Source organism: Babylonia areolata, chromosome 21 (genome assembly GCF_041734735.1).
Source record: "Babylonia areolata isolate BAREFJ2019XMU chromosome 21, ASM4173473v1, whole genome shotgun sequence".
NCBI classification, from domain to species: Eukaryota; Metazoa; Mollusca; class Gastropoda; order Neogastropoda; family Buccinidae; genus Babylonia; species Babylonia areolata.
In genome coordinates this window covers 44149316-44174571 of record NC_134896.1, presented here as the reverse complement: position 1 = coordinate 44174571, position 25256 = coordinate 44149316, and the positions used below count along the sequence as shown (strand labels likewise).

The window sequence follows — 25256 nt, the reverse complement described above, 5'->3', positions numbered from 1 at the left end:
AAACCTGACAGAAAAAACACCTTGCAACTTCTCTTCCGACAACACAGAGAGCTACAACCTTCCTTTCACTATGAATGAACTAAAATCTGCCCTTCAGACCTGTACGGATTCCTGTCCAGGAATGGACGAGGTCCATTATAAACTCTTAAAACATCTTCCCGAAACCTGTCTGGACACCCTGCTCAAAGTTTACAACCACATCTGGATCACAGGCTTTTTTCCACCCCCCTGGTGGAAAGCCCTCATAATCCCAGTGCCAAAACCGGGAAAAGACCCCTCCAACCCCTCCAACTACCACCCAATAGAACTGACCAGCTGCATCTGCAAACTGATGGAGAAGATGGTCAACGGTAGACTGATGTGGAAACTAGAGACCGACGGCCTTCTGGCGAAAGAAGAGTGCGGTTTCCACAAGCATCGCTCTACCGTTGACCATCTGGTTCGTCCGGAAACCACTGTAAGAGATGCCTTTGTAAACAAACAGCATGTGGTGGCCATATTTTTTGACTTGGAGAAAGCTTACGATACCACCTGGAAATTTGGAATCCTCTCGGACCTGCACAAGCTCAGCTTCTGAGGACACCTGCCTCAGTTCATCCACAACTTTTTGCAAGACAGACAATTCCAGGTGAGGGTCGGCACCACCCTGTCCGACATCCACGAGCAGGAGCTGGGTGTCCCACAAGGGAGCATTCTGTCGCCGGCTGTTTTCAGCATAAAAATTAATGACATAGTTCAATCCGTTCAGAAGGGATCGGACAGCTCGCTGTTCATGGATGATTTCGCCTTGTATGCAACTGGCAGCACGTACACCAGCATCCAGCGACGGCTTCAGCTCTGCGTCGACAAAATCCAGTGTTGGTCAGAGGAGAATGGCTTCACCTTTTCGTCCTCCAAAACTGAATGTATTCATTTTTATAACTTTTGCCAGTTATATCCGGACCCTGAAATCTGTCTGGGAAAATCCACCATCCCAGCGGTCAAGGAAGCCAAATTCTTAGGGGTTGTCTTTGATCAGAAGCTGAACTTCCTCAGCCATATCAAACAGCTGAAAATATCTTGCCAAAAAGCCCTGAACATCATCCAAGTTGTAGCACACATGGGCTGGAGTGCTGATAAGAGAACTCTCTTGCACCTCTACAGAGCTCTGGTCCGGTCCAAACTGGATTACGGAAGTGTAGTATACAGCTCGGCCAGACCGTCTTACCTGAAACTGCTGGACCCTATGCACCACCAAGGGCTCCGTTTCAGCTTAGGTGCATTCTGCACCACCCCTGTGCACAGCCTGTACGCAGAGGCGGGGGAACCACCTCTCTCCAACCGCAGACTGAAGCTGACCCTAAATTATTACCTGAAACTGTTTTCTGAACCTACAAACCCTGCTTACGACGCTGTATTCAACAACCCTTTCGACAAGAAATTTAAAGACAACCCAAACTGCATCCCTCCTCTTTGACTCCGCATTCAACAGCACATAGAAAATGCCGATCTGGATGTCGGTGGCATTTCAGATTTCTCCAAGTTTCCCGACAGCCCTCCGTGGATCTTTAGAACACCTGAGGTCCAATTCGATCTGGCCTCATACCGTAAAGACTCCACCAGTTCTCTGGCCTACAGAACTTACTTTTCGGAACTCTGCCACAAATTTCCCACTTTTCAAAGAATCTTCACTGACGGTTCCAAGTCAGAGGACGGAGTTGCTGCATCTGCGTTCTGTCCCGCCTTTCCTGACCGGCCCTTAATGGAACACATCCTGTCTGACAAATCAGTGTACACTGCAGAACTGACGGCACTGGTTCTGGCGGTAAAAATGGTTCTCTCTTTGAAACAAAAGAGATTCATGGTCTTTTCTGACTCCTTGTCAGCCCTGGAGGCGATCGCCTGAAGGAATATCACTCATCCCAAACTGCTGGAATTTTATGAAGCCTTTACTCTCGCAACGAAGAAAGGATACGAGGTTGTGTTGGCCTGGGTTCTCGGACATGTTGGCATTCATGGTAACGAAAAGGCAGACCTGCTGGCCAGGAACGCTGTAAAGAAAGAATTATCCAGATCCTTTGTACCATACACAGACATGAAGCGGAAGGTGAACACTTATGTTAAGGATCTTTGGCAAGAGGAGTGGAACACCCAGATGGGACAACAAGCTCTTCCAGATCCGTCCAGACCTAAAAGAGACCCTCCCTTCGGGGGTGAAGAACAGAAAGGAGGAGTTTGTGCTGTGCAAAAAATCTGCTGTTTCTCAAAACCAAAAATCTGAAAGTAAAAACGCCCTCCAACTTCTCTTCTGGCAACACAGAGAGCTGCAACCTTCTTTTCACTATGAATGAATTAAAATCTGCCCTTCAGACCTGCACGGATTCCTCTCCAGGAATGGACAAGGTTCATTATAAACTATTAAAACATCTTCCCGAAACCTGTCTGGACACCCTGCTCAAAGTTTACAACCACATCTGGATCACAGGCTTTTCTCCACCCTCCTGGCGTAAAGCCCTCATGCAAGTGGTGTGTCCATCGAGATCGATGATGACCATCGTTGTCATCCAGCTGGGGGATGGGGGGAGGGTGGTGGTGGGGTGGGGGGGAGGATGCTCATGAATCTATCTGTGAATGCGCAGATGGCTGAATAGTCCAATCTGCGCACGAAATGTTCGCTGACAGTTGGGGCAGACAAAGACAGGCATATCATTGTCAGGGAGCTTGTTTGCCCGTGACTTTCTGGCCTGCCTCTTCTGAACAGCTGCAGCAGTCCTGTTGGCCTCGCACAACTTGGCGCCTTTGTGTACAGCAGCGCGCCATTTGTCACGGTCCACTGCAGATTCCTCCCAGGAGTCAAGGTCGATATCAAACGCTTTAAGAGAGACTTTCAGAGTATCTCTGCAGCGCTTCTTCTGACCTCCGTGCGATCTCTTCCCTTGTTGCAGCTCGCCATAGAAGAGCCTTTTGGGCAGCCGATGGTCTGGCATGCGCGCCACGTGTCCAGCCCAGCGAAGCTGGGACTGCATCAGGATGGTGAAGATGCTGGGAAGGGTGGCTTTTGCGAGCACCTCTGTGTCTGGGGTCCTGTCTTGCCACTTGATGTTCAGCAGCTTCCTGAGGCATGTTGTGTGGAAGTGGTTCAGCTTCTTGGCATGTCGTTGGTACACTATCCAAGTTTCGCAGGCGTACAGTAGTGTGGGGAGAACTACTGCTCTGTAGACCTTTAGCTTGGTCTCAAAACTAATGCCTCTTCTGTTCCAGCCATTTGCATTGAGTCTACCAAAAGTTGCGCTTGCTCTTGCAATCCTGACGTTCACTTCATCGTCGATGGTCGCATTTCGTGACAGTGTGCTGCCAAAGTATGTGAACCGCTCCACCGCACTGAGTCTCTGACCGTTGACTGTGATGTTGGGCTCAACGTAGGGTTTCCCTGGGGCTGGCTGATGGAGAACTTCAGTTTTCCTCGTGCTGATGATAAGGCCGAAGTTCCTGCTGGCAGTGGCAAACTTGTCGACGCTGAGCTGCATGTCAGCTTCAGATCCAGTGTTGAGGGCACAATCATCAGCAAACAAAAAGTCTCTGATGATGTCTGTCATGACCTTCGTTTTTGCTTGAAGCCTTCTGAGGTTAAACAGCTTGCCATCTGTTCGGTACTTTAGGCCGATTCCAACATCGCCATCTCTGAAGGCATCAGTAAGCATTGCAGAGAACATGAGGCTGAACAGCGTTGGAGCCAGGACGCAGCCTTGCTTGACACCATTTGTGACGGCAAAAGGAGCAGATGTTTCGCCATTGTCCTGGACTCGAGCTTGCATGCCTTCATGGAATTGGCTGACCAAGGAAATAAATTTCCGAGGGCATCCGTACTTGGCCATGATCTTCCACAGTCCCTCTCTACTCACGGTGTCGAAGGCCTTAGTGAGGTCGACATAGGTGGAGAACAGATCAGCATTTTGCTCCTGACATTTCTCTTGCAGCTGCCTTGCAGCAAACACCATGTCGGTGGTTCCGCGCTCTTTCCGGAATCCACATTGGCTCTCAGGCAAATGACCTTGGTCAAGGTGTGCTGTGAGGCGGTTTAGTAGGATCCAGGCAAGTATCTTGCCTGTGATGGAGAGCAAGGAAATGCCCCGATGGTTATCACAGGCTTGCCGGTTCCCCTTTCGCTTGTACAAGTGAATGATAGATGCATCTTTGAAATCCTGGGGGATCGTCTCTTCTTTCCACATGAGTGAGTACAGCTGATGGAGCTTCTCAGTCAGCACAGTGCCTCCATCCTTGTAGACCTCTGCTGGTATGGAGTCTGAGCCAGGTGCTTTGCCACTGGATAGCAGACGGATTGCTTTCTGGGTCTCAAGAAGTGTTGGCGGATCGTCCAGTGCTTCGTTGATGGGGACTTGTGGGAGACGGTCTATGGCTTCATCATTTATGGAGGAAGGGCGATTTAAGACACTGTTGAAGTGCTCAGCCCAGCGTTCGAGAATTTTCTCCTTCTCAGTGATCAAGGTATTCCCATCTGCACTGAGGAGGGGGGATGATCCTGAGGATGTGGGGCCGTAGACTTCTTTTAAGGCATCATAGAACCTCTTCATATCGTGCCTGTCAGCATATCCCTGGATCTCATCAGCTTTGTCACTCAGCCACTTATCCTGCATCTGGCGTAACTTTTGCTGAACAGTCCTGCGGATGGCATCGTACGCATCCTTTTTTGATGTGGACTTTGGGTTGCTCAGGTAGGCTTGATGCAGACGGCGTTTCTCATCCAGAAGCTGCTTGATTTCATCACAGTTTTCATGAAACCAGTCTTTGTGCTTTCTGGTCATGGGTCCCAGGGTCTCTGAAGCTGTACTATAGATCAGCTCACGCAGGGTCCTCCAGTCAGACTCCACATTCTGGCTGTCCAGAGAGGCAGATTCCAGACGATCTTCCAGCAGCTCCACAAAGGACTGTTTGATGGTGATGTTATTCAGCTTAGCGATGTTGAGCCGTTTTGGAGCCTTCTGGCGTTGGGGGCGTCTCTTGGGCTGGATTCGAATATTCAGCTTCGAGACTACAAGGCGATGGTCTGTCCAACACTCGGCGCCGCACATGGTCTTTGTTACACGTACATCTTGCCTATCCCTTTTCCTGATGATGACGTAATCGATGAGATGCCAATGCTTTGAGCGAGGGTGCATCCATGACGTCCTGTTACGGGTAGGGAGGCAGAAAACTGTGTTGGTTATTAGCAGTTCGTGCCCTGCACAAGTCTGAAGCAAAAGCAATCCATTTGGGTTGCAGTGGCCCACACCGTGCTTTCCAATCACTCCATCCCAGGAGATGTAGTCAGAGCCAACTCTAGCATTGAAGTCCCCAAGAATGATGAGCTTGTCTGCTTTAGGGATAGCAGCAATGACAGAGTGAAGGTCCTCGTAGAACTTCGCCTTCACTTCATCCGGGTTGGTCATGGTTGGGGCGTAGGCACTGACAATGGTGAGGTGCTTCTGGCCAGATGCCAGTGGGAGTTTCATGGTCATAAGCCTATCGTTGACTCCCTTTGGGATTCCAGCTAGCTTGCTGACAAGTGCTGTTTTTACTGCAAAACCAACGCCAGCCTCACGTCGCTCTTCGCTTCCTCGTCCACTCCAGAAGAAGGTGTAACCAGATCCCCGTTCACAGAGCTCGCCTTCGCCTGCAAGCCGAGTCTCACTCAAGGCTGCGATGTCAGTGTTGTATCTGGCGAGTTCGGATGCAACTAGTGCCGTTCTCCTTTGGGGTCTGTCCGCGTTATCTCTGTCCAGGAGAGTCCTTATGTTCCAAGCACCAATGGTGAGAGGAACGATCCTTGTTTTTTTCTTTTCTTTCTTTTTGTTTCGACCGCTGATGTAGGGTCCCCGCCAACCGCGGTATGCTGACCAGGGTGATATGGAGCAGGCAATTTTTAGGGCACCTTTTCTAGCCCCTTCCTCATGCCAGGGAGGTGAGCAGTGCATTCCTAAAGAGGGCTGCTCAGACGCTCAGATGGCTGCCGAGCTCCATCGCTGCTCCTGTCGACGAAGAACGACCCTATGGCCTGAGCCGCCTGCGTGCAGGTCTGCGGCTGCGACTGCCAGTGTACCCACACCTGTCGTTTTGTCGCTCGCCTGTCGCCACAGGACTTGGGGGTGATGAAGTGATGAAGGATGAAAGGTCATTTTGGATGACTGATGACTTGCGCGATGAGTTTGTTTAAAGTGAAGAGGAGTTGCGCAACGTCGACCTCACTCTCTCGTCCGGGTCCACCTATTTCCAGTGGCAAGACTAAGTCGAGACGACTGGAGGATGAGCACGGATGCAGTGGATGACCAAGATATCCTTTCGGTGTCTCATCTTGCTCTCTGCACTCCACAGTGCATTGCTGTAACCGCCTTCCTCTCCATTGAAAGCCCTCATAATCCCTGTGTCAAAACCGGGAAAAGACCCCTCGAACCCCTCCAACTACCACCCAATAGCACTGACCAGCTGCATCTGCAAACTGATGGAGAAGATGGTCAACAGTAGACTATGTGGAAACTAGAGACCGACAGCCTTCTGGCGAAAGAACAGTGTGGTTTCCGCAAGCATTGATCTACCGTTGACCATCTGGTTCGTCTGGAAACCACAGTAAGGAATGCCTTTGTCAACAAACAGCATGTGGTGGCCATATTTTTTGACTTAGAGAAAGCTTACGATACCACCTGGAAATTTGGAATCCTCTCAGACCTGCACAAGCTCGGCTTCCAAGGACACCTGCCCCAGTTTATCCGCAACTTCTTGCAAGACAGACAATTCCAGGTGAGGGGCGGCACCACCCTGTCCGACATTCACGAGCAGGAGCTGGGTGTTCCGCAAGGGAGCATTCTGTCGCCAGCTCTCTTCAGCATCAAAATAAACGACATTGTCCAGTCGGTTCAGAAGAGATCGGACAGCTCGCTGTTTGTGGACGATTTCGCCTTGTATGCAACTGGCAGCACGTACGCCAACATCCAGCGACGGCTTCAGCTCTGCGTCGACAAAATCCAGTGTTGGTCAGAGGAGAATGGCTTCACCTTTTCGTCCTCCAAAACTGAATGTATTCATTTTTATAACTTTCGCCAGTTATATCCGGACCCTGAAATCCGTCTGGGAAAATCCACCATCCCGGTGGTCAAGGAAGCCAAATTCTTAGGGGTTGTCTTTGATCAGAAGCTGAACTTCCTCAGCCATATCAAACAGCTGAAAATATCTTTCCGCACCACCCCTGTGCACAGCCTGTATGCAGAAGTGGGGAAACCGCCTCTCTGCAACCGCAGATTGAAGCTGACCCTTAACTATTACTTGAAACTGTTTTCTGAACCCCAAAACCCGGCTTATAACGTTGTATTCAACAACCCCTTCAACAAGAAATTTAAAGACAACCCAAACTGCATCCCTCCTCTTGGACTCCGCATTCAGCCGCACATAGAAAATGCTGATCTGGATGTCGGTGGCATCTCAGACTTCTCCAAGTTCCCCGACAGCCCACCATGGACCTTTAAAATACCTGAGGTCTGATTTGATCTGGCCTCATACCATAAAGACTCCACCAGTTCACTGGCCTACAGCCTCCCGAAACCTGGAGGGGGTCAGGCTGGTGTTCTCCTGACCCACTCCCGGGAGGGTCACTACCTTGTCGTGGTCGGGAGGCTTAGTGGCCAGTGATCGAGCGAGCTATGTCGGCGGGGGCATCAGTGCTTCTTGGGGTTTGGTGCTCTGGTCCCAGGTCTTAATTGACAGCCTACATAGCCATCGTAGCTGTTAGGGCTGAATAAGTGGTGGTTTTGTACTGATGCCCCTGATAGGGCTTCCCATGCCGAACAGGTCGTGAGTGAGGCCCAAACTAAACGTGACCCACTGTCCCTTTCGCTATTCTTTGTTCTTCTTTTTACCGCCTCTTTTCTGTCCTCAGCTCCCCATCAAGCCTTCTTTTCCACATTCTTTTTTTTCTCTGCGGCCTTCTTTTGGCCCGCCGTGTTTGCCGTGCGGTGCGACCTGTGATGGAGGGGAATGAGATCCTGGGGATTGAGAGAGCACGCTGCTCTCAACACATCCCTTTGGCTCGGACCTCTCCTAAGACAGGCGGCACACATTGGCCCGTGTGTGTCAATCGGCTACCCCTTCGTGGGGCTGGGTCAAGACTGGCAGTTTAGTGGCTGACGAAGGTAACCCCCGTAGTGCTCGGCTCTCTGTCCCCGGGAGCTGGGCATGATCGGGGGGGAGCACGTTGGAGCTGGGCTGCTGGTTGTATATCCCTCCCGAAACCTGGAAGGGGTCAAGCTGGTGTTCCCTTGACCCTGGCCCCTAAGTTGGACCCCATGGTGGGTGGGTAAGGGAGGGATGAATTCACATTTTTCTTTCAACATGAATCCTAAACAAATACACCCCCCCAAACTTGGAAAAAGACGACGACAGGGAACGGACGACTCAGACTCTGAGTCGGAGGTCGTCGAGACCTCTGGTTTTTGGCCATCGTGGCTAGTGATGGAGGGCGCTGATGACGACAAGCCCTTGTCGGCTCTCAGCCCCTTCGCTGTCCAGAAGGGCTTTCAGTGTCTGGCAGGATCGCTCAGATCCATCAAGAGGCTGAGGAGCGGAGCGTTTTTAGTACAGACAGAATCCAAAAGACAGACACAGCTCCTTCTCAAGGCGACCACTTTCGTGGATAGGGCAGTGAAGATTTCCCCTCACAAAGGTCTCAACTGCTCAAAGGGAGTCATCAGATGCCCGGAGTTGAAAGGTGTGTCTGAGGCCGAGATCAAGAGCGAACTGTCCTCTCAGGGAGTGACCGATGTGTACAGGGTGACGGTGAGGAAGGGGTCGGACAGAGTCCCGACCAACACTTTCTTCCTCACCTTCTGCTGCCCGGATGTCCCCAAGGACATTCGGGTCGGATACCTGCTAGTTAATGTCAGCCTGTACGTACCGTCCCCTCTGAGATGCTTTAAGTGTCAGAAATTCGGACACGTGAGAGACAGATGTAAGGAGGAAGAGGCGTGTGGCACCTGTTCGAAGGCGGCGCACCAGGGCGATTGCGTCAGTGCAGCCCTGTGTGCGAACTGCGGAGGTGGCCACCCGTCCTCATCGAAGGACTGCCCCGCCTGGAAGAAAGAAAAACAAATTCAGAAAGTCAAGACAGAACAGAAAATTTCCTTCTTTGAGGCAAGGAAACAGGTGGAGGCCGCGTCGCCTAGGACGTCGTATGCCTCTGTCGTCAGATCCGGGACGGTGGACGTCGCAGTCCAGACGACGTCCACAGGAACGCAGACGGACGACTTAACCGCCTCGTCGGAACCGTTGGCCTTGGGTGGAGGCGCTGTGTCCACCCCTTCCCATCCTGCGCGGCAGTCCTCAGGGGCTGCTGGGCGGGAGAGAAAAGCCTCGGGCGGAGGCATGTTGTCCGCCTCCCGCCCCACCCCACCCCCCGGCCCCCCTCGCCCCGCCTCTCGTCTGCCTGGCCCTCGGGCTGGCGGAAGTGGCCGGAAGCCCCCCGCACCTCCAAAACTCAAGGAGGGGAGGGCTGCGGCCACGGCGGGATCGGGAGGGGCCGAGGTGGTGGATATTCCGACCCGGTCGGAACCCGAAAAATTTATGTCAAAGAACAAATATTCCATCCTGGCGGACCTTGAGCCACCGCAAGTGGAGGAGCAGGGGGTAGCGATGGAATAGGCTGCTGCTTTATTTTTTTTAAAAAAAACCTTTTTAATGGCAGTGATTCACTGGAATATCCGGGGATTCTATGCCAACTTCCAGGAACTCCAGCTGCTTTGTCGTGCTTTGAAACCTTCAGTGCTGGCACTGCAGGAGACTCTGCAAAGAGATGGCAAGGTTTTATCTCTCTCTGGTTTTAACTCCGTTTTTAAACCCGCTCAACCGAAGCAAGAGGGGTTGACGGGAGGTGTCGCTCTTTTTATTCGAAAGTCCCTTTTATACAGTACAGTTTTTTTAAGCACCCCTTTACAGGCGGTGGCAGTCAGAGTCACGCTCGAGAAAACCATCACTGTCTGCTCTCTCTACCTTCCCCCTTCCGTCCGTGTTCTGAGGCAGGACCTCATGAACCTGGTCGACCAGCTCCCACGTCCGTTTTTACTGTTGGGCGACTTCAACGGACACTCCCCGCTCTGGGGAAGTGAGATGACATCAGCCCGAGGTCTTCTCTTAGAAAACCTTCTCTCTGACATGGACTTGTGCTGTCTTAACGACAAGTCTCCCACTTACCTGCATCTGTCCTCTGGAAAGCTCTCGTGTTTAGATCTGTCTGTCTGCGATCCATCATTGGTCCTGGACTACGAGTGGAAAGTGCACGACGATCTGCACGGGAGTGACCACTTTCCTGTCGTCCTCCGCCCCACAGATGGAGAAGGTGACTCTCTGCCTGACCGCCTGTACTACGACAAAGCAGACTGGAGTTTTTTTACCACCAAGATAAGAGCGGAGCTGCAGGAAGAAACAGTATTGAAAAGCAAGGACCCTGCTGACGCTCTGACTCGGATCGTTTTAGATTGCGCCAAAGCAGCAGTCCCATCGTCTACCTCCAAGCCTCAGGTCCCTAGAACGCCCTGGTTCAACGCGGAATGTCGGGAGGCCCGCAAGTCTCGGAAGAGTCCGATAGCGTTCGAACCCATCAACAGCTGAGGGCGAAAGCCAGGTATGTTTTTAAAAAGAGCCAGAGGAAGTCTTGGAGAGATTTCTGCTCTTCCTTAACCTCCAACACACCCAAGAAGAAAGTGTGGAGGGTTTTAAAAAGAATTAAGGGCAAAAACGCATGCCCGACCTTCCACCATCTTAAACTTTCAGACGCTCTGGTCACAGAGAAGAAAGCAGTTGCCAATTTGCTTGCCTCCACAATAGAACAGAACTCGAGATCTGCTAACAAATCTGCTCGCTTTCTTAAAACCAAAAACCTGTCAGAAAAAACACCATGTAACTTCTTTTCCGACAACACAGAGAATTACAACCTTCCTTTCACAATGAACGAACTTAAATCTGCCCTTCAGACCTGTACGGATTCCTGTCCAGGAATGGACGAAGTCCATTATAAACTCCTAAAGCACCTTCCCCAAACCTGTCTGGACACCCTGCTTAAAGTTTATAACCACATCTGGGTCACAGGTTTCTTTCCACCCTCCTGGCGGAAAGCCCTCATAATCACACTGCCGAAACCAGGAAAAGACCCCTCGAACCCCTCCAACTACCGCCCAATTGCACTGACCAGCTGCGTCTGCAAACTGATGGAGAAGATGGTCAACGGTAGACTGATGTGGAAACTAGAGACCGACGGCCTTCTGGCGAAGGAACAATGCGGTTTCCGCAAGCATCGCTCTACCGTTGACCATCTGGTTCGTCTGGAAACCACGATAAGAAATGCTTTCGTCAACAAACAACATGTGGTGGCCATATTTTTTGACCTGGAGAAAGCTTACGATACCACGTGGAAATTTGGTATTCTTTCCGACTTGCACAAGCTCGGCTTCTGAGGACACCTGCCTCAGTTTATCCACAATTTTTTACAAGACAGACAATTCCAGGTGAGAGTCGGCACCACCCTGTCCGACATTCACGAGCAGGAGCTGGGTGTCCCGCAGGGGAGCATCCTGTCGCCGGCTCTGTTCAGCATCAAAATTAATGACATCGTTCAATCCGTTCAGAAAGGATCGGACAGCTCGCTGTTCGTGGATGATTTTGCCTTATATGCAACCGGCAGCACGTACGCCAGCATCCAGCGACGGCTTCAGCTCTGCGTCAACAAAATCCAGTGTTGGGCAGAGGAGAATGGCTTCACATTTTCGTCCTCCAAAACTGAATGCATCCACTTTCATAATTTTCGCCAATTCTATCAGGACCCTGAAATCCGTCTGGGAACATCCACCATCCCGGCGGTCAAGGAAGCCAGATTTCTAGGGGTCATCTTCGATCAGAAGCTGAATTTTCTCAGCCACATTAAACAGCTGAAAATATCTTGCCTAAAAGCCCTGAACATCATCCGAGTTGTGGCACACACGAACTGGGGTGCTGATAAGAGGACTCTCTTGCACCTCTACAGAGCCCTGGTCCGGTCCAAACTGGATTATGGAAGTGTTGTATACGGCTCGGCCAGACCGTCCTACCTGAAACTGTTGGACCCTGTACACCACCAAGGGCTCCGTCTCAGCTTAGGTGCTTTCCGCACCACCCCTGTGCACAGCCTGTACGCAGAGGCGGGGGAACCACCTCTTTCCAACCGCAGACTGAAGCTGACCCTGAACTATTATTTGAAATTGTTTTCGGAACCTACAAACCCTGCTTACGATGCTGTATTCAACAACCCTTTCGATAAGAAATTTACAGACAACCCAAACTGCATACCTCCTCTCGGACTCCGCATTCAGCCGCACTTGGAAAATGCCGATCTGGATGTCAGTGGCATCTCAGATTTCTCTAAGTTCCCTGACAGCCCCCCGTGGACCTTTACAACACCTGAGGTCCGATTCGATCTGGCCTCGTACCGTAAGGACACCACCAGTTCTCTGGCCTACAGAACCTACTTTTCGGAACTGTGCCACAAATTCCCCACCTTTCAAGGCATCTTCACTGACGGTTCCAAGTCAGAGGACGGAGTCGCCGCATCTGCGTTCTGTCCCGCCTTTCCTGACCGGCCCTCAACGGAACACATCCTGTCTGACAGCTCGGTATACACCGCGGAACTGACCGCACTGGTCCTGGGGTTAAAAATGGTTCTCTCTTCCAAACAGAAGAGATTCATGATCTTTTCCGACTCCTTATCAGCCCTGGAGGCGATCGCCTGCAGGAATATCACTCATCCCAAACTGCTGGAATTTTATGAAACTTTTACTCTCGCAACGAAGAAAGGATACGAGGTTGTGTTGGCCTGGGTTCCCGGACATGTTGGCATTCGTGGTAACGAAAGGGCGGACCTGCTGGCCAGGAACGCTGTAAAGAAAGAATTGTCCAGATCCTTGGTACCCTATACAGACATGAAGCGGAAGGTCAATACTTACGTTAAGGATCTTTGGCAAGAGAAGTGGAACACCCAGATGGACAACAAGCTCTTCCAGATCTGTCCGGACCTGGGGGAGACCCTCCCTTCGGGGGTGAAGAACAGAAAGGAGGAATCTGTGCTGTGCAGACTGCGTACGGGGCACACTTTTTTTACTCATTCTTACTTGTTGAAGGGGGAGGAGGCCCCTCGATGCGTTCCCTGTGACTAGCCTCTCACCGTGAAACACGTGCTCCTTGACTGTTGGGATCTGCATGACGTTAGACGCAGACATTACACGGCGGTTTCTTTGAAGACTTTGTTTCGTGATGTCCCTCCGTGGGCGCTGATGGACTTCTTAAAAGAAGTGAACCTTTTTAACCAGATTTGAAGGTTTTAAACTATGGAAGTTTTTTTTTAACTTTGGAGTGGAAAGTTTGAAGAAGTGACTCGTTTTAATTGGTTGTTTTTTTTTAGCCTTGTAGCAGTAATTGACGCGGCGATAGCCTTGAGATGGCCTTAGTGGTCGGCGAGGCTCTAAGCACCATAATTTCATTTCATTTCACTGGCCTACAGAACTTATTTTTCGGAACTCTGCCACAAATTTCCCACTTTCCAAAAAAATCTTCACTGATGGTTCCAAGTCAGAGGATGGAGTCGTTGCATTTGCGTTCTGTCCCGCATTTCCTGACCAGCCCTCAACGGAACACATCCTATCTGACAGCTCAGTGTACACTGTGGAACTGACCGCACTGGTTCTGGTGGTAAAAATGGTTCTCTCTTCGAAACAAAAGAGATTCATGATCTTTTCCGACTCCTTGTCAGCCCTGGAGGCGATCGCCTGCAGGAATCTGACTCATCCCAAACTGCTGGAATTCTATGAAGCTTTTACTCTCGTAATGAAGAAAGGATACAAGGTTGTGTTGGCCTTGGTTCCTGGACATGTTGGCGTTCGCTGTAAAGAAAGAATTATCGAGATCCTTCGTACCATACACAGACATGAAGCAGAAGATAAACACTTATGTTAAGGATCTTTGGCAAGAGGAGTGGAACACCCAGATGGACAGCAAGCTGTTCCAAATCCGTCCAGACATAAAAGAGACCCTCCCATTAGGGGTGAAAAACAGAAAGGAGGAGTCTGTGCTGTGCAGACTGCGTGTGGGGCACACTTGTTTTTTTTACTCATTCTTACTTGTTGAAGGGGGAAGAGGCCCCTCGATGTATTCCCTGTGATGAGCCTCTCACCCTGAAACACATGCTCCTTGACTGTTGGGATCTGCATGACGTTAGACACAGACATTACACGGCAGTTTCTCTGAAGACCTTGTTTTGTGATGTCCCTCCGTGAGCGCTGATGGACTTCTTGAAAGAAGTGAACATTTTTAATCAGATTTGATGGTTTTAAACTATGGAAGGTTTTTTAAACTTTGAGTGGAAAGCTTAAAGTGGTGGCTTGTTTTTATTGTTTTTTGTGTGTGTTTTTTAACCCTTGTAGCAGGTATTAACGTGGTGATAGCCTTAGTCGGCGAGGCTCTAAGCACCATGATTTGATTTGATGTGGATGCACACACACAAGTCATAGCACACAATCGTAAATAGTACACAAACAAAAATACTACCAACAAATTCTGAAACTATCAAAACTCACTCACTCACAAATAGTCATTTTAGTTCATACTGGAAACGGATGAGCTGTTTAGAATTAATCAGGATAGACCGTTTTAAAATATGAGATTTCCGATTGGTTTAAAAGTGGTAAGCATTTTCGGTTAATTTATGCTACATATCATTTCCTAAAGGATTTGGGTGTGCTGGATTCATTTATCAAATTTGCCACGTGAAATCTCGCTTCTTTTCCAAGATACAATTAGTTATTCAAAATGGCCGCCTCGCAGAACAGAAAACTCCTTCAGGCGTTAGTGGACACAAACTTCAGTGTTTATTTCAAATAATTCTGAACCAAAATTTGAAAAAAACAAACATATAAGCATTTCAAACTTGTATTTCTCTTCACAATTGTAAGGACTGGATTATCTTTCTGTCAAAATGTACCCCCGACCCCTCCCCGCGCAAAGAAATGAAATAATGAAAATTAGCATCTATGCCTTTTAGTTTTGATTTGAAATTCTTTGTACATGGGAAATGTAAAAACAGTCAAATTTGAGTTATCTGAATGATAATTACATAAGTAAGCCTTTGACTGACCAAACTAAACAGCAAAGGAATCGAACACAAAGAAGGTGGCAAATACAAAGAAGGTGCCAAATTTGTACTATTTTGTCTGAAGACAGATTCAAATTGCTGCTAGACTTTTTAACCTGTCAGTTTTCTTGCACAACAGTACTTTCTCCTGTGCCAATTTGCTAAATCCAATAAAATCTCTTGATAAAGCAAATGCAGCAAGCAACGTTGAATTAATGGAACAGAGACCTAACTTTTCATGATTTTCTGGCTCAATTCATGGAGTTTAGCTTCAGTGTATGTGAATGAAAGAGGAACAATGCCTGCTGATAACAAGAGACTATGTTCTTTCAGTTCATGCTTTCAAGTATTGCTGTTTCTGCTGACAGAGTCACCAGTGCTGCACTTGCATGCACCAGTACATTGCAGTTTATGCTTTCTATACTACAGTTACTCATTTGACACTGTTTTGTTGCAGCTAATGAGATAGGTTTCAGGCACTGATGGAAGAGACGTCAAAATAGGTGCAAATGTGCCATTGTTGATGGTCCATCTGGTTTGGGCAGCACTGGACGTTGTTTGTCAGCTTGGTTCCAGACAAGTGCCTGGTAATGTCCTCGCATGATATGGAACGACATGGCGTCGTGTGTTGGTGGCAAGGTTTCCAAGGGCTGGGCTCGAGCAAACAGAACTGACCTTGTATCGTCTCTGGAAGCAGTGTCCATGTTGTACACTTTGCAGATGAAGGCCTCTGCATCAGCACATGCTTGGTGAGACAGTTCACCTCTTCCAAGTGTTGCAAAGAGGTCATGATTCTCTTTGAAGACTTTCAAGCAAGATTTCTTGGTATGGCCAGCCAGGGATGATGTTGTAGCACTTCCAGTAAGTGAATAAAATGCCGGTAAGGCACTGAGGAAACTTGTCAGAGGGAAGTTGATCAACAATGGTGTGGATTTGACTGTACTTTCTGTTCTTTGACGTTCCCGGTTTCATCCACACTTTTAAGCATGGCATTTTGTTGAAGTGGGCGAGGAGAAGGACCAGCACATCCGTATCTCGTGCAGCAACAACAGCGCTTGAAGCTTGGCTCTCCACATAGTGAAGAATAAGCCGAGTGTCGGCCTCCTCATGTTTGGCTTCTAACTCTTCAGTGTTCACATCAGGAGCTGAGGACTCAAACTGTTCTATATCACTGAAGCCACCAGAAACTACAATGATCTTGTTTTCAGGTGCCTGAAGGTTCAGTTGGCGAGACAAGAAATTGGCCAGGTCAGCTTTGTTCTCTGCAAGGGCAATGAAGTTTTTCCACTTTGGTGGTAGAGGGACTTCTCTGCTTTGGATCTCTCTCCTCACGGGCACTGCATGCTTGCCTCATTTCTGTCTGGTGCCACTCTTGATGGACATTTCATAGTACCTGTCAAACACAACATCAATTTGAGTGAAGACAGCGCCACTCTGGAGAACAGATTCAACAAATGTGTCAGCTAGGTCACCAAAGGTCTTGGCATTTGGTGGCTTTCCAATTGCAATCACATGTGCTTGGTCATCAATGATGAGTGTGGGTTCTTCTCCAAGGTCAGCAGATTGAAGGTTTGGGGGGCAAGGTGTGTCACCAAATCACAGCATCTGCTAAAAGGGATTTCTGACCAGAACGGAGATTGCCAGTCATTTCTGCTATAGCAGCTGGGACAGGAAGAAGCTCATGCTGTAGTATGTCTTGCAGATTGACGTCTTTTCCAGCTCTGTATGCTGTGACAAGTCGCTGCAGAAACTTTCTGTCGGCCTGGATGACTTTCTGTGCACTTGTCTTGGATTGCTTTTGTTCCACTTTGAACAGGGCTGCGAATGTCCGGCATTTGTTCCTGTGCAAAGTTCTCTGAACTGCACTTGTCGGTCGTTGCAGACAACAAGCCTTTCTTCAATGAATTTGATCAGCTGGCCTTGACCCCTTTCCTTGACTGTCAACAAATGTTCAGTGATGTTGCTGGGGATAACGTCCTTTGTTGCAATGTTCTGCAGGTCTGTGGATGCCTCGTCTGTGAAGAGCTTAAAGGTTTGCAAAGTGTTCAGCAGTTTATTTTCATCCCTCAGATCAAGCTTCGTTGACTGTTATAACAACATGGTGTTGGCCAAGTTGTCTGGCGATGTGCTTGCATCTCAACACAGCTGTGTGAAGCGTATCAAGTTGATGGGCTGGCGCTTGTACGATTGGCATGTAAGCAACTGTCGTCATCTCAGGTGAAAAACATCGCTGTGGCTTTGATTAATGTGGGTCCATCCTGTCTCAGAACACTCTTCAGTGTTTTGACGTTTCATAAAGAATGTCATGTCTTTTGCAACGGCTTGACGTACCTGATCACACCTTTCTCTGGGAACATCAAACCACTCCTTTTGAGCCACTGTTGTTGGCTGGGCTTTCCCGTCAAGCACTCCAGCAGGCCAGACTTCCTCCATTACTTCTGGAACATCAAGTGTAGTTGTTTTGGAAGGCTGCATAGCACCCATACCCATGTCTGATTCAGGGCCTCTTTGCCATGCAGCCACTTGTGTTGCATGGACGCTGTTTCTGCCATCAAGGCTGGCATCGTTTACGTCTCTATTGTCACAGGTGAAATGTATAAACCTGTCTGGAACCAGGTTTGGTGGCACTACAGCTCCTGTGAGAGGATCCATTCTGGTCAAGGTGCTCTCTGCAAAGGCTGTGTCTGCTTGCAAGATGTTTCTGAAGCTGATGACATGCCCTGCTCTGTGGAACAGCTCAACAAGTTCCTTTGGTCTGGTTGCCTAGTGGAGTGCACTTCCTAACCCAAGATGTTTCGGTGTCTAGTGTTTTCCCCCAAGGGTATTGTACATGATATCCTGTGCAGTACTCAGAACTCTTGTTTGCATCAGTGCTTCCTTCTGGCTTAGACTTTCACATTCCATGTCATCTTCATCTGGATCGTTTTCTTGCAGAATTTGGCCACCAAAGACGAGACGAAGAAACATGAAGAGATTGTCAGGTACAGAAGATATCATTTTCTCTTCGTTGACAACAAAGCCTTCATTTGCAGGATGAGAAAGGATATCTGACCGCAGCTTCAGGGCACCATGAACCATTTCAAGAAATTCTTCACTGGCTTGGTATCTTGGTATGTGTAACGGTTCATGTTCTTCTGACATGAGTGTTGAGAAGGGCAAAGATCCATACTTCACAGGAACAAGCAAAACTTGTCTTTCAGGTGGCTGCAAAGTTACGAAAGTCATACACGTCACTGATTTTAGACTGGACATTGTCTTTGAAAGTACTGTTTCTGCTGACAAAGGACTGAGGTACCTCTTCATCTGCTGTTGTGGCCAGTTCACAGTAACGGTTCCACACCTCTGACAGTTCAAGAACTTGAGCCTTTTTGGCAGTCTCCCTAAGCTCTGTTACCAACCACTCCAATGCTATACCAGTGTTCCCATCACAGACGGATTGACCACTCTAATGCTATACCAGTATTCCCATCACAGACAGATTGTTTTGTTTTTGTCATTCTCTTCAGAAATTTTTAGCAGCAGTTGTGATATTTACCTTCAGCTGCAATGAGGTCACGGTGGAGGTGTTGGAAAGGTTTCAAAAGAAATTTCATTGCACACTAAAACACAAAACCTGTGGAGAAAGGTATGAAAATAGATATGACATTCTGATGTCTCAAACAATATCAATCCAGTGTTTGTTGGTGGTTTGTGGATAACACATTTATCAACAGTTAGTACCAAGAAGATGTTTCAGTGTTAAAATCTGTTTTAATTGGTATAAATAACTATTTTTGGAGGTTTAAAGCAGTATTGTTTACTTTTGGTTGACTCAGTTGTTGATTTTTTTTGATAAAATGTACATGTTTGTTTGGCATGGTGGCCATATTGTTTGAGCCGTTACCATGGGAGACTGGAGCAAGGTGGCGCTTGGCAAATTCTAGAAATCGATTCTGCATACCTTAAACCTTTAGAAAAACACGGTTGCCACAAATTAACCAAGAATGCCTACGGGTATTCGCTTTTCCGAAAAAAGAAATAGGCTAGGAGGGGAAAAGGTGGGTCTTCAGACTGGATTTAAAAGATTGCAGCAAAGATGAGTGATGGAGAGGCTGGGAAGTTGATTCCAAAGAAAGGGGGCTTGGTATGAAAAACTGCATTGGCCATACCTTTTGATTCATATAAAAGATTCATTCATATATTCTATAACTAACAGTTTTTGGTTGCATTTGTAATCTGTGAGAATGTCAGTGAAGGGAGCAGCGAACAGTTAAACATGTAAGATTTATTTTCTTCATTTTTGAATATGTCAGTGGAACACCTAGCAGTAGAGACTCATCTTTGAATATGTCAGTGGAGCACCTAGCAGTAGAGACACACCAACATTCACACTCACTCAACACACACACACACACAAACACACACAAACACACACACACACACACATACACACACACACTCACAGACACAAACACACACACACACACACATGCACACGCACACACATAACACATGCATTTATACATAAAATGATAAACATATGCACACACAAACAGTGCCATATTTTTCACAGACTGACACAAATTGATTAACCCTCACAAACTTATTGATTTACTGAATTGACTGATAGGCATGTAGTGAAGATGGTGATGTTTCTAGGTTGTGTGCAGACTGCATTCAGGGGATTATACCCTCACAGTGTATTGTGAAGTTATACCAACATTGTGTTTGTAATTGATACTTTTTATTTATGAGAACCAGTGTTACCTCACCTCATCATATGCCTGGTGCCCTGCCTAGGACATATGCTACCAACAAGTGTTCTCGAGCCATCCTGGTCCAGTGCCAGTCACTCCAGCTGTCACCAAGTGTGGCCTGTTTTCTTCATGTATGTCTCCAGGTTACAGCACCACATAAAAATTTCTTAGATGCCTTCTTTTTCCCTTGCAGGTTCCAGGCGAGGGCTTGCCTTATAGTGCTTAATGAAGGCTTACAGAGTGTGTACTTGACCATTGTGATGACAGTGGTTCCTCAGGTCTCTGTTTCATGAAGCAGGACAGGCTTCACTATGGTCTTGAAGATTCTGATCTTGTTAATGATTGTGAGATATTTGGATCCCCAGATATTCTTCAGCTGATGGAAAGCCACTCTTGCTTTGTCAGTGTAGGTTCTAATATAAGCATGTTTCACCTTGCTTGTAAGTTATGCTGCCAAGGTAAATGAAGCTCTCCACCTCTTCTAGCATCTGGTCTTCCAGCCTGATGGGCGTTATGTTTGCTGCTTGACGTTGTGGGTCCTGCTCTTCCTTTTGACTGTGGATGTTGAGGTCCAGGCAAGCTGAGGTTTCTGCAATAGTGCTGGGTTTTTCCTGCATCTGTTGTTCGGTTTGGAAGAGAAGGGCCAGATCGTTGTCAAAGTCAAGGTCATCCAGTTGTGTCCAAAGCGTCCACTGACTGCGATTTGCTTCTGGGCTGCGGAGGTCTTCATAACTTAGTCTGTTGTGAGTGAGTAGGAGCAGAGAGGGTGACAGTAAGCATCTTTGCCTCACTCCTTTCTTTATTTGGAAGGCTTTGGTGTGTTGCTGGCCATGGACCACCCTCCAGGTCATCCCTTGATATGAGTTCTGGATGATGTTCGTGATCTTCTTTGGGACACCATAGTATCTCAGCAGTTTCCAGAGGGTCTGTTTGTCCACATGTTGAAAGCCTTCTCATAGTCAGTGAACTTGACTTAGAAGGGTGGGTTCCACTCTAATAACTTCCAAAATTTGCTTGAACACACACACACACACACGCACGCACACACGCACACACACACACACACACATATGGGCATGGAAGATAAACAGTAGCTGCACCTGCAAATGACAAGTAGTATGAACTTTTTAGAAATCAAGTAAGTGCATTCGTTTAGTGATGTCCTTAAGTCTGTGTAACACATGCATTTGGAAAAGGAAAATAAGACATCACATGACAATCCATCTGTGTTTTATGAAGTTTGAAGCACACCCCTCCTTGCTTTGAATATATATATATATATATATGTGTGTGTGTGTGTGTGTGTTTAAAAAAACAACATATATATGTATCTATGTATATATATATGTTTGTTTGGTTTTTTTTGTTTGTTGTTTTTATTGGGGGGGAGCAGTTTCCTCTGGATTTGATAATTGGGCACTTTCTTGGTGTTTTTTTCTTTTTCCCATAAACTATAAAGTGTTTATTGTTCAGTGGCATTTTTCGGGTTTGATTTGTTTTGTTTGCAAATATATATTTGCTGTGCAATATATAATTAGATAATTCTTTTTGGGCATGTGTGTGTGTGTTTATTGGCTGGTGAGTGATGTGATGAAATGGTCCACATCTGAGGCATATACGTGGTTTAGTTGCTGTGATATAGCTCAAACCCAAGTTTCTTTTTCTTTTTGTGTGTTAACCAGTTCAGTGTCAGGGAATTTTGTAAAAAAAAAAAAAGAAAAAAAAAAGTGGTCTCCCCTTGCCAGGGAATTTTGAGGATTCATGGGTAATATACTATAAAAAGTTCTGTCACAAAAAACTGTAGGAGATACAGAACGAAAGTTAATGTTTTTCATGAAGGAAAATGAATGTGGATTCTAAATCTGGGCTTTTTTCCCCCCCAAAATTGTTTTGAATCAAGATAACTATTTAGGCATTTCAATTTGAAGACAATAACTATTAATATATGCATTAAAAAAGTCTTTTTTTTCCACCTGCACAGAATTACACCCAGAAAGAAAACAAACAAAATACAGCTGTAAATAGCACACTTATTGTCTGATACATACATAGAAATGAAAATAAAATGGCTTACAAGTTCATGATAACAATCAGAACGCTTGTAGTCACGTAAATGTATAACACCAACAACATACGTCAAAACTGTTCTCAGAGAGTGAGCCTTTGATTAAGCTTTTCTTACACCAAAGAGCATCCCCTTTTAGAAGAGAGAACACTCGGATGATATTCCTTTCCTTCTGGTTGTAACTGATCCGACAAAACTCTGATGATATTCTTTTCTGCCTGGTTGTAACTGATCCCACAAAGTGTCTGCTGTGCAGATGGTTTACCATTTGTCTCCTCTATGAATAAATTGGTCAGCTGATTAGTGACAAAAAGCGCGAAAAAGTAAAACAACTCGCAATTCCTGTCTAATGTCTGTCAACCCAAGGTTTCAAGAAAATCGTGGATGATTGGCTGTTGCCATTGTTGGCAGTTGATCACCGTGAAAAGACAGTAAAATGACAACTGAGCCAGACAGTAAAATGACAGCTGAGCCACGCCCACTTACCACGCCTTCTGTCTGGCCTTCAACCTATTGTCTTACACTACTCTGTCTCCCTCTTCTCAAGTGAAAGTACGTGCCTTCACTATCAGTCATGGTCACTCTCTCAAAAATGAAGTCTGATTGGATAGATGGACTGAAGAAAGAGTAGGATGTTGATGTCAGTTTCGTCAAAGTTGATGTCATCACCTCCAAATTCAAACTAATCATAAGACCCAACAGATCCATTTTTCATCATTTTACTCATACATAATCATCAGCACAGATTGCAAAATTGTGTAAGTCCACTGACTGGGACCACTGTCTTCACTTGATGAATTGTCCGATGCCTTTTTGGCATGTGAGGCAAAACCTCTTTATACATGCGCTCCAAGTAGTTCAGTTAGCAAATCATTATTTAGAAAATAGGGGTCTTCCACCTGACGAATGCTCACTGTAATAGTATGTTTATAATCCAAACATTAAACTAACTATTCATTGTACTAAACTCCCATGAAGGAAGAATTGAAATACATGCAGGACGTCAGTGGACATCTTATAGGCACTATGGCAACACTTTCTGCTGGACATCAGCTGACATCTTATAGGCACTCAACCGGTTAATGACTGTTTTTGTTGTTTTTACATGGTCCTGTTTTGAATGGTAGTTTTTTTGATAGTTTTGAGCCTTGATTTGGACCTGTTGAGTCCTGCACAGTCCTTAACTCACTCCAGACGATGGGTTCCGATTGAGGCCCTATTGTTTACAACTGTTTCAGACCAAGGAGCCCGATCAGGGCCTTAGAAAAATTTGATTTTTTTTAGTTGCACCTAATTTGTATAATGCCGTTATAAGCTGAGAATATCATAACTGACCTTTCCACTCTCCACTATAACCAGTAAATGCAGAGTGTGTCTCTGTGCTCACCAGCAGGTGAGTTATTTTTAAAGTGACTGGTTCACATGAACAGTGCATGTCAACATTGGCATCTGACCCAGTTTCTTCTTAGTCACAAGGCAGACATCTGTATTAGATGAAGGGGCCCTGATAGGGCTATATAACGCTCTGAATTCAATTTGTTTCAAACTCTTTGTGCTTTCCAGGATTTGTTTATATGTCATAAGTGTGTGCAAACATTAAAACAAAAATGATGGATGCTTTCATCATCTCTCTGGATGATAGCATAAAAAGGGAGGAAGTTTTATTAAGTTTTGTCCCCAACTAATTTGTTATGTTACTGATCAGTTTGTAAATTTTCATTTCATGACTTCTAACATTTGTTCTTTGGCGATTTTATTTCTTACCCATACAAATGGGCTGTCTGTGGGGAAAGTCAGGCAGTACTGGCAGTACTAAGTAAGTTAACCATGAATGAAATTGATAAGACACCTCACTTATCTGTGGATTCTACCCTTACTGCTCACTTCATTTGAGAAAAAAACAAAACAAACAAAAAAACATGTTTGAGTTGGTTTATGAATGATGTATCTGTCACCAGGTCGTCCAGTAGATGTGTTTGACAACCGTGGGTGGAGTCCTTTACATGAAGCAGCAGCCAGAGGCTTCTCTGGGTGTTTGGAGTTTCTCCTCAGACAACGTGAGTAGTTAAAATTGTGTGTAATTTACATGTGAGTGAGTGTGTGTGTTTGTGTGTGTGTGTGTGTGTGTGTGTTTATTCAGTGTAGTTTCCATAAGATGTCTTCTTCATGACTGAAACTGGCAACGCTGCTTTTCATTTGTGGGCTGCAGCTTTACATACATCTGTCAGTGGACAGTTTCCTGTTTGTCAAAGGCAAGTTAAAAATAGATCAGTATAGCCTTCCATACTTTTAATTGGTGAGATTAGAAAGGTATGTTTATTATTAGGATTTCATACCTGTTGCATGCTTTACCCATTAACCTGTTGCCTGCCTTGGGATGTGAGGCTTATGCCCCTTTTTTGCACTGTTATATGTCCAATAGGACATATCTCTCAAGTCCAGTATTCATCAGCAAATCACTGTTGATTGTAAAAGGGAAACTACCTACTTTTGTTTCTCCCTTGTCTTCTAAAATGTTTGAAGATTGTTTACGTCCCTTGGACTTGTTGGATCTGCACTATATGAATCATAGGCAGTAGGAAATTCCAAAAGTCACTTGTGTATACGGTTGGTCAAAATGGTGTCTAGGAAAGGCGCGACCTGTGATGGAGGGGAATGAGATCCTGGGGATTGAGAGAGCACGCTGCTCTCAACACGTCCCTTTGGCTCGGACCTCTCCTAAGACAGGCGGCACACATTGGCCCGTGTGTGTCAATCGGCTACCCCAACATAGGGCTGGGTCAAGACTAGCAGTTTAGAGGCTAACTGTCATAACCCCTGCAGTGCTCAGTTCTCTGTCCCCGGGAGCTGGGCATGATCGGGGGGAATGCATTAGAGCTAGACTGTTGGTCGTATGTCCGAAACCCAGAAGGGGTCAAGCTGGTGTTCCCTTGACCCTGGCCCCTAAGTTGGACCCCATGGTGGGTGGATAAGGGAGGGATGAATTAAAGATAAAAAAAAAAAAACATGGCTTCCATCCAATCACACCCCCATAAACTTGCAAAAAGGAGGAGACAAGGAATGGATAGTGACTCGGACTCCGATTCGGAGGTCCGAGAGACCTCTGGATATTGGCTGTCGTGGCTTGTGGTTGGAGGGCACTGATGATGACAAGCCCTTGTCGGCTCTCAGCCCCTTCACCATCCAGAAAGGTTTCCAATGTTTTGCAGGTGCATTGAAGTCTATCAAGAGGCTGAGGAACGGAACGTTTCTGGTGGAGACGACATCGATAAGGCAGACACAGCTT

General features: G+C 46.8%; 1 protein-coding gene across 1 annotated transcript in view; it reads left to right on the top strand.

The window, feature by feature from the left end:
- Window positions 1–25256, top strand: part of LOC143296629 (uncharacterized) — a 141329-nt gene that overhangs the window by 38101 nt on the left and 77972 nt on the right. Inside the window, exons 3-4 of the mRNA XM_076608659.1 lie at window positions 23929–24027; window positions 25018–25223. Coding sequence (XP_076464774.1) covers window positions 23929–24027; window positions 25018–25223 — 305 coding nt within the window. The remainder of the gene's footprint in view (window positions 1–23928; window positions 24028–25017; window positions 25224–25256) is intronic.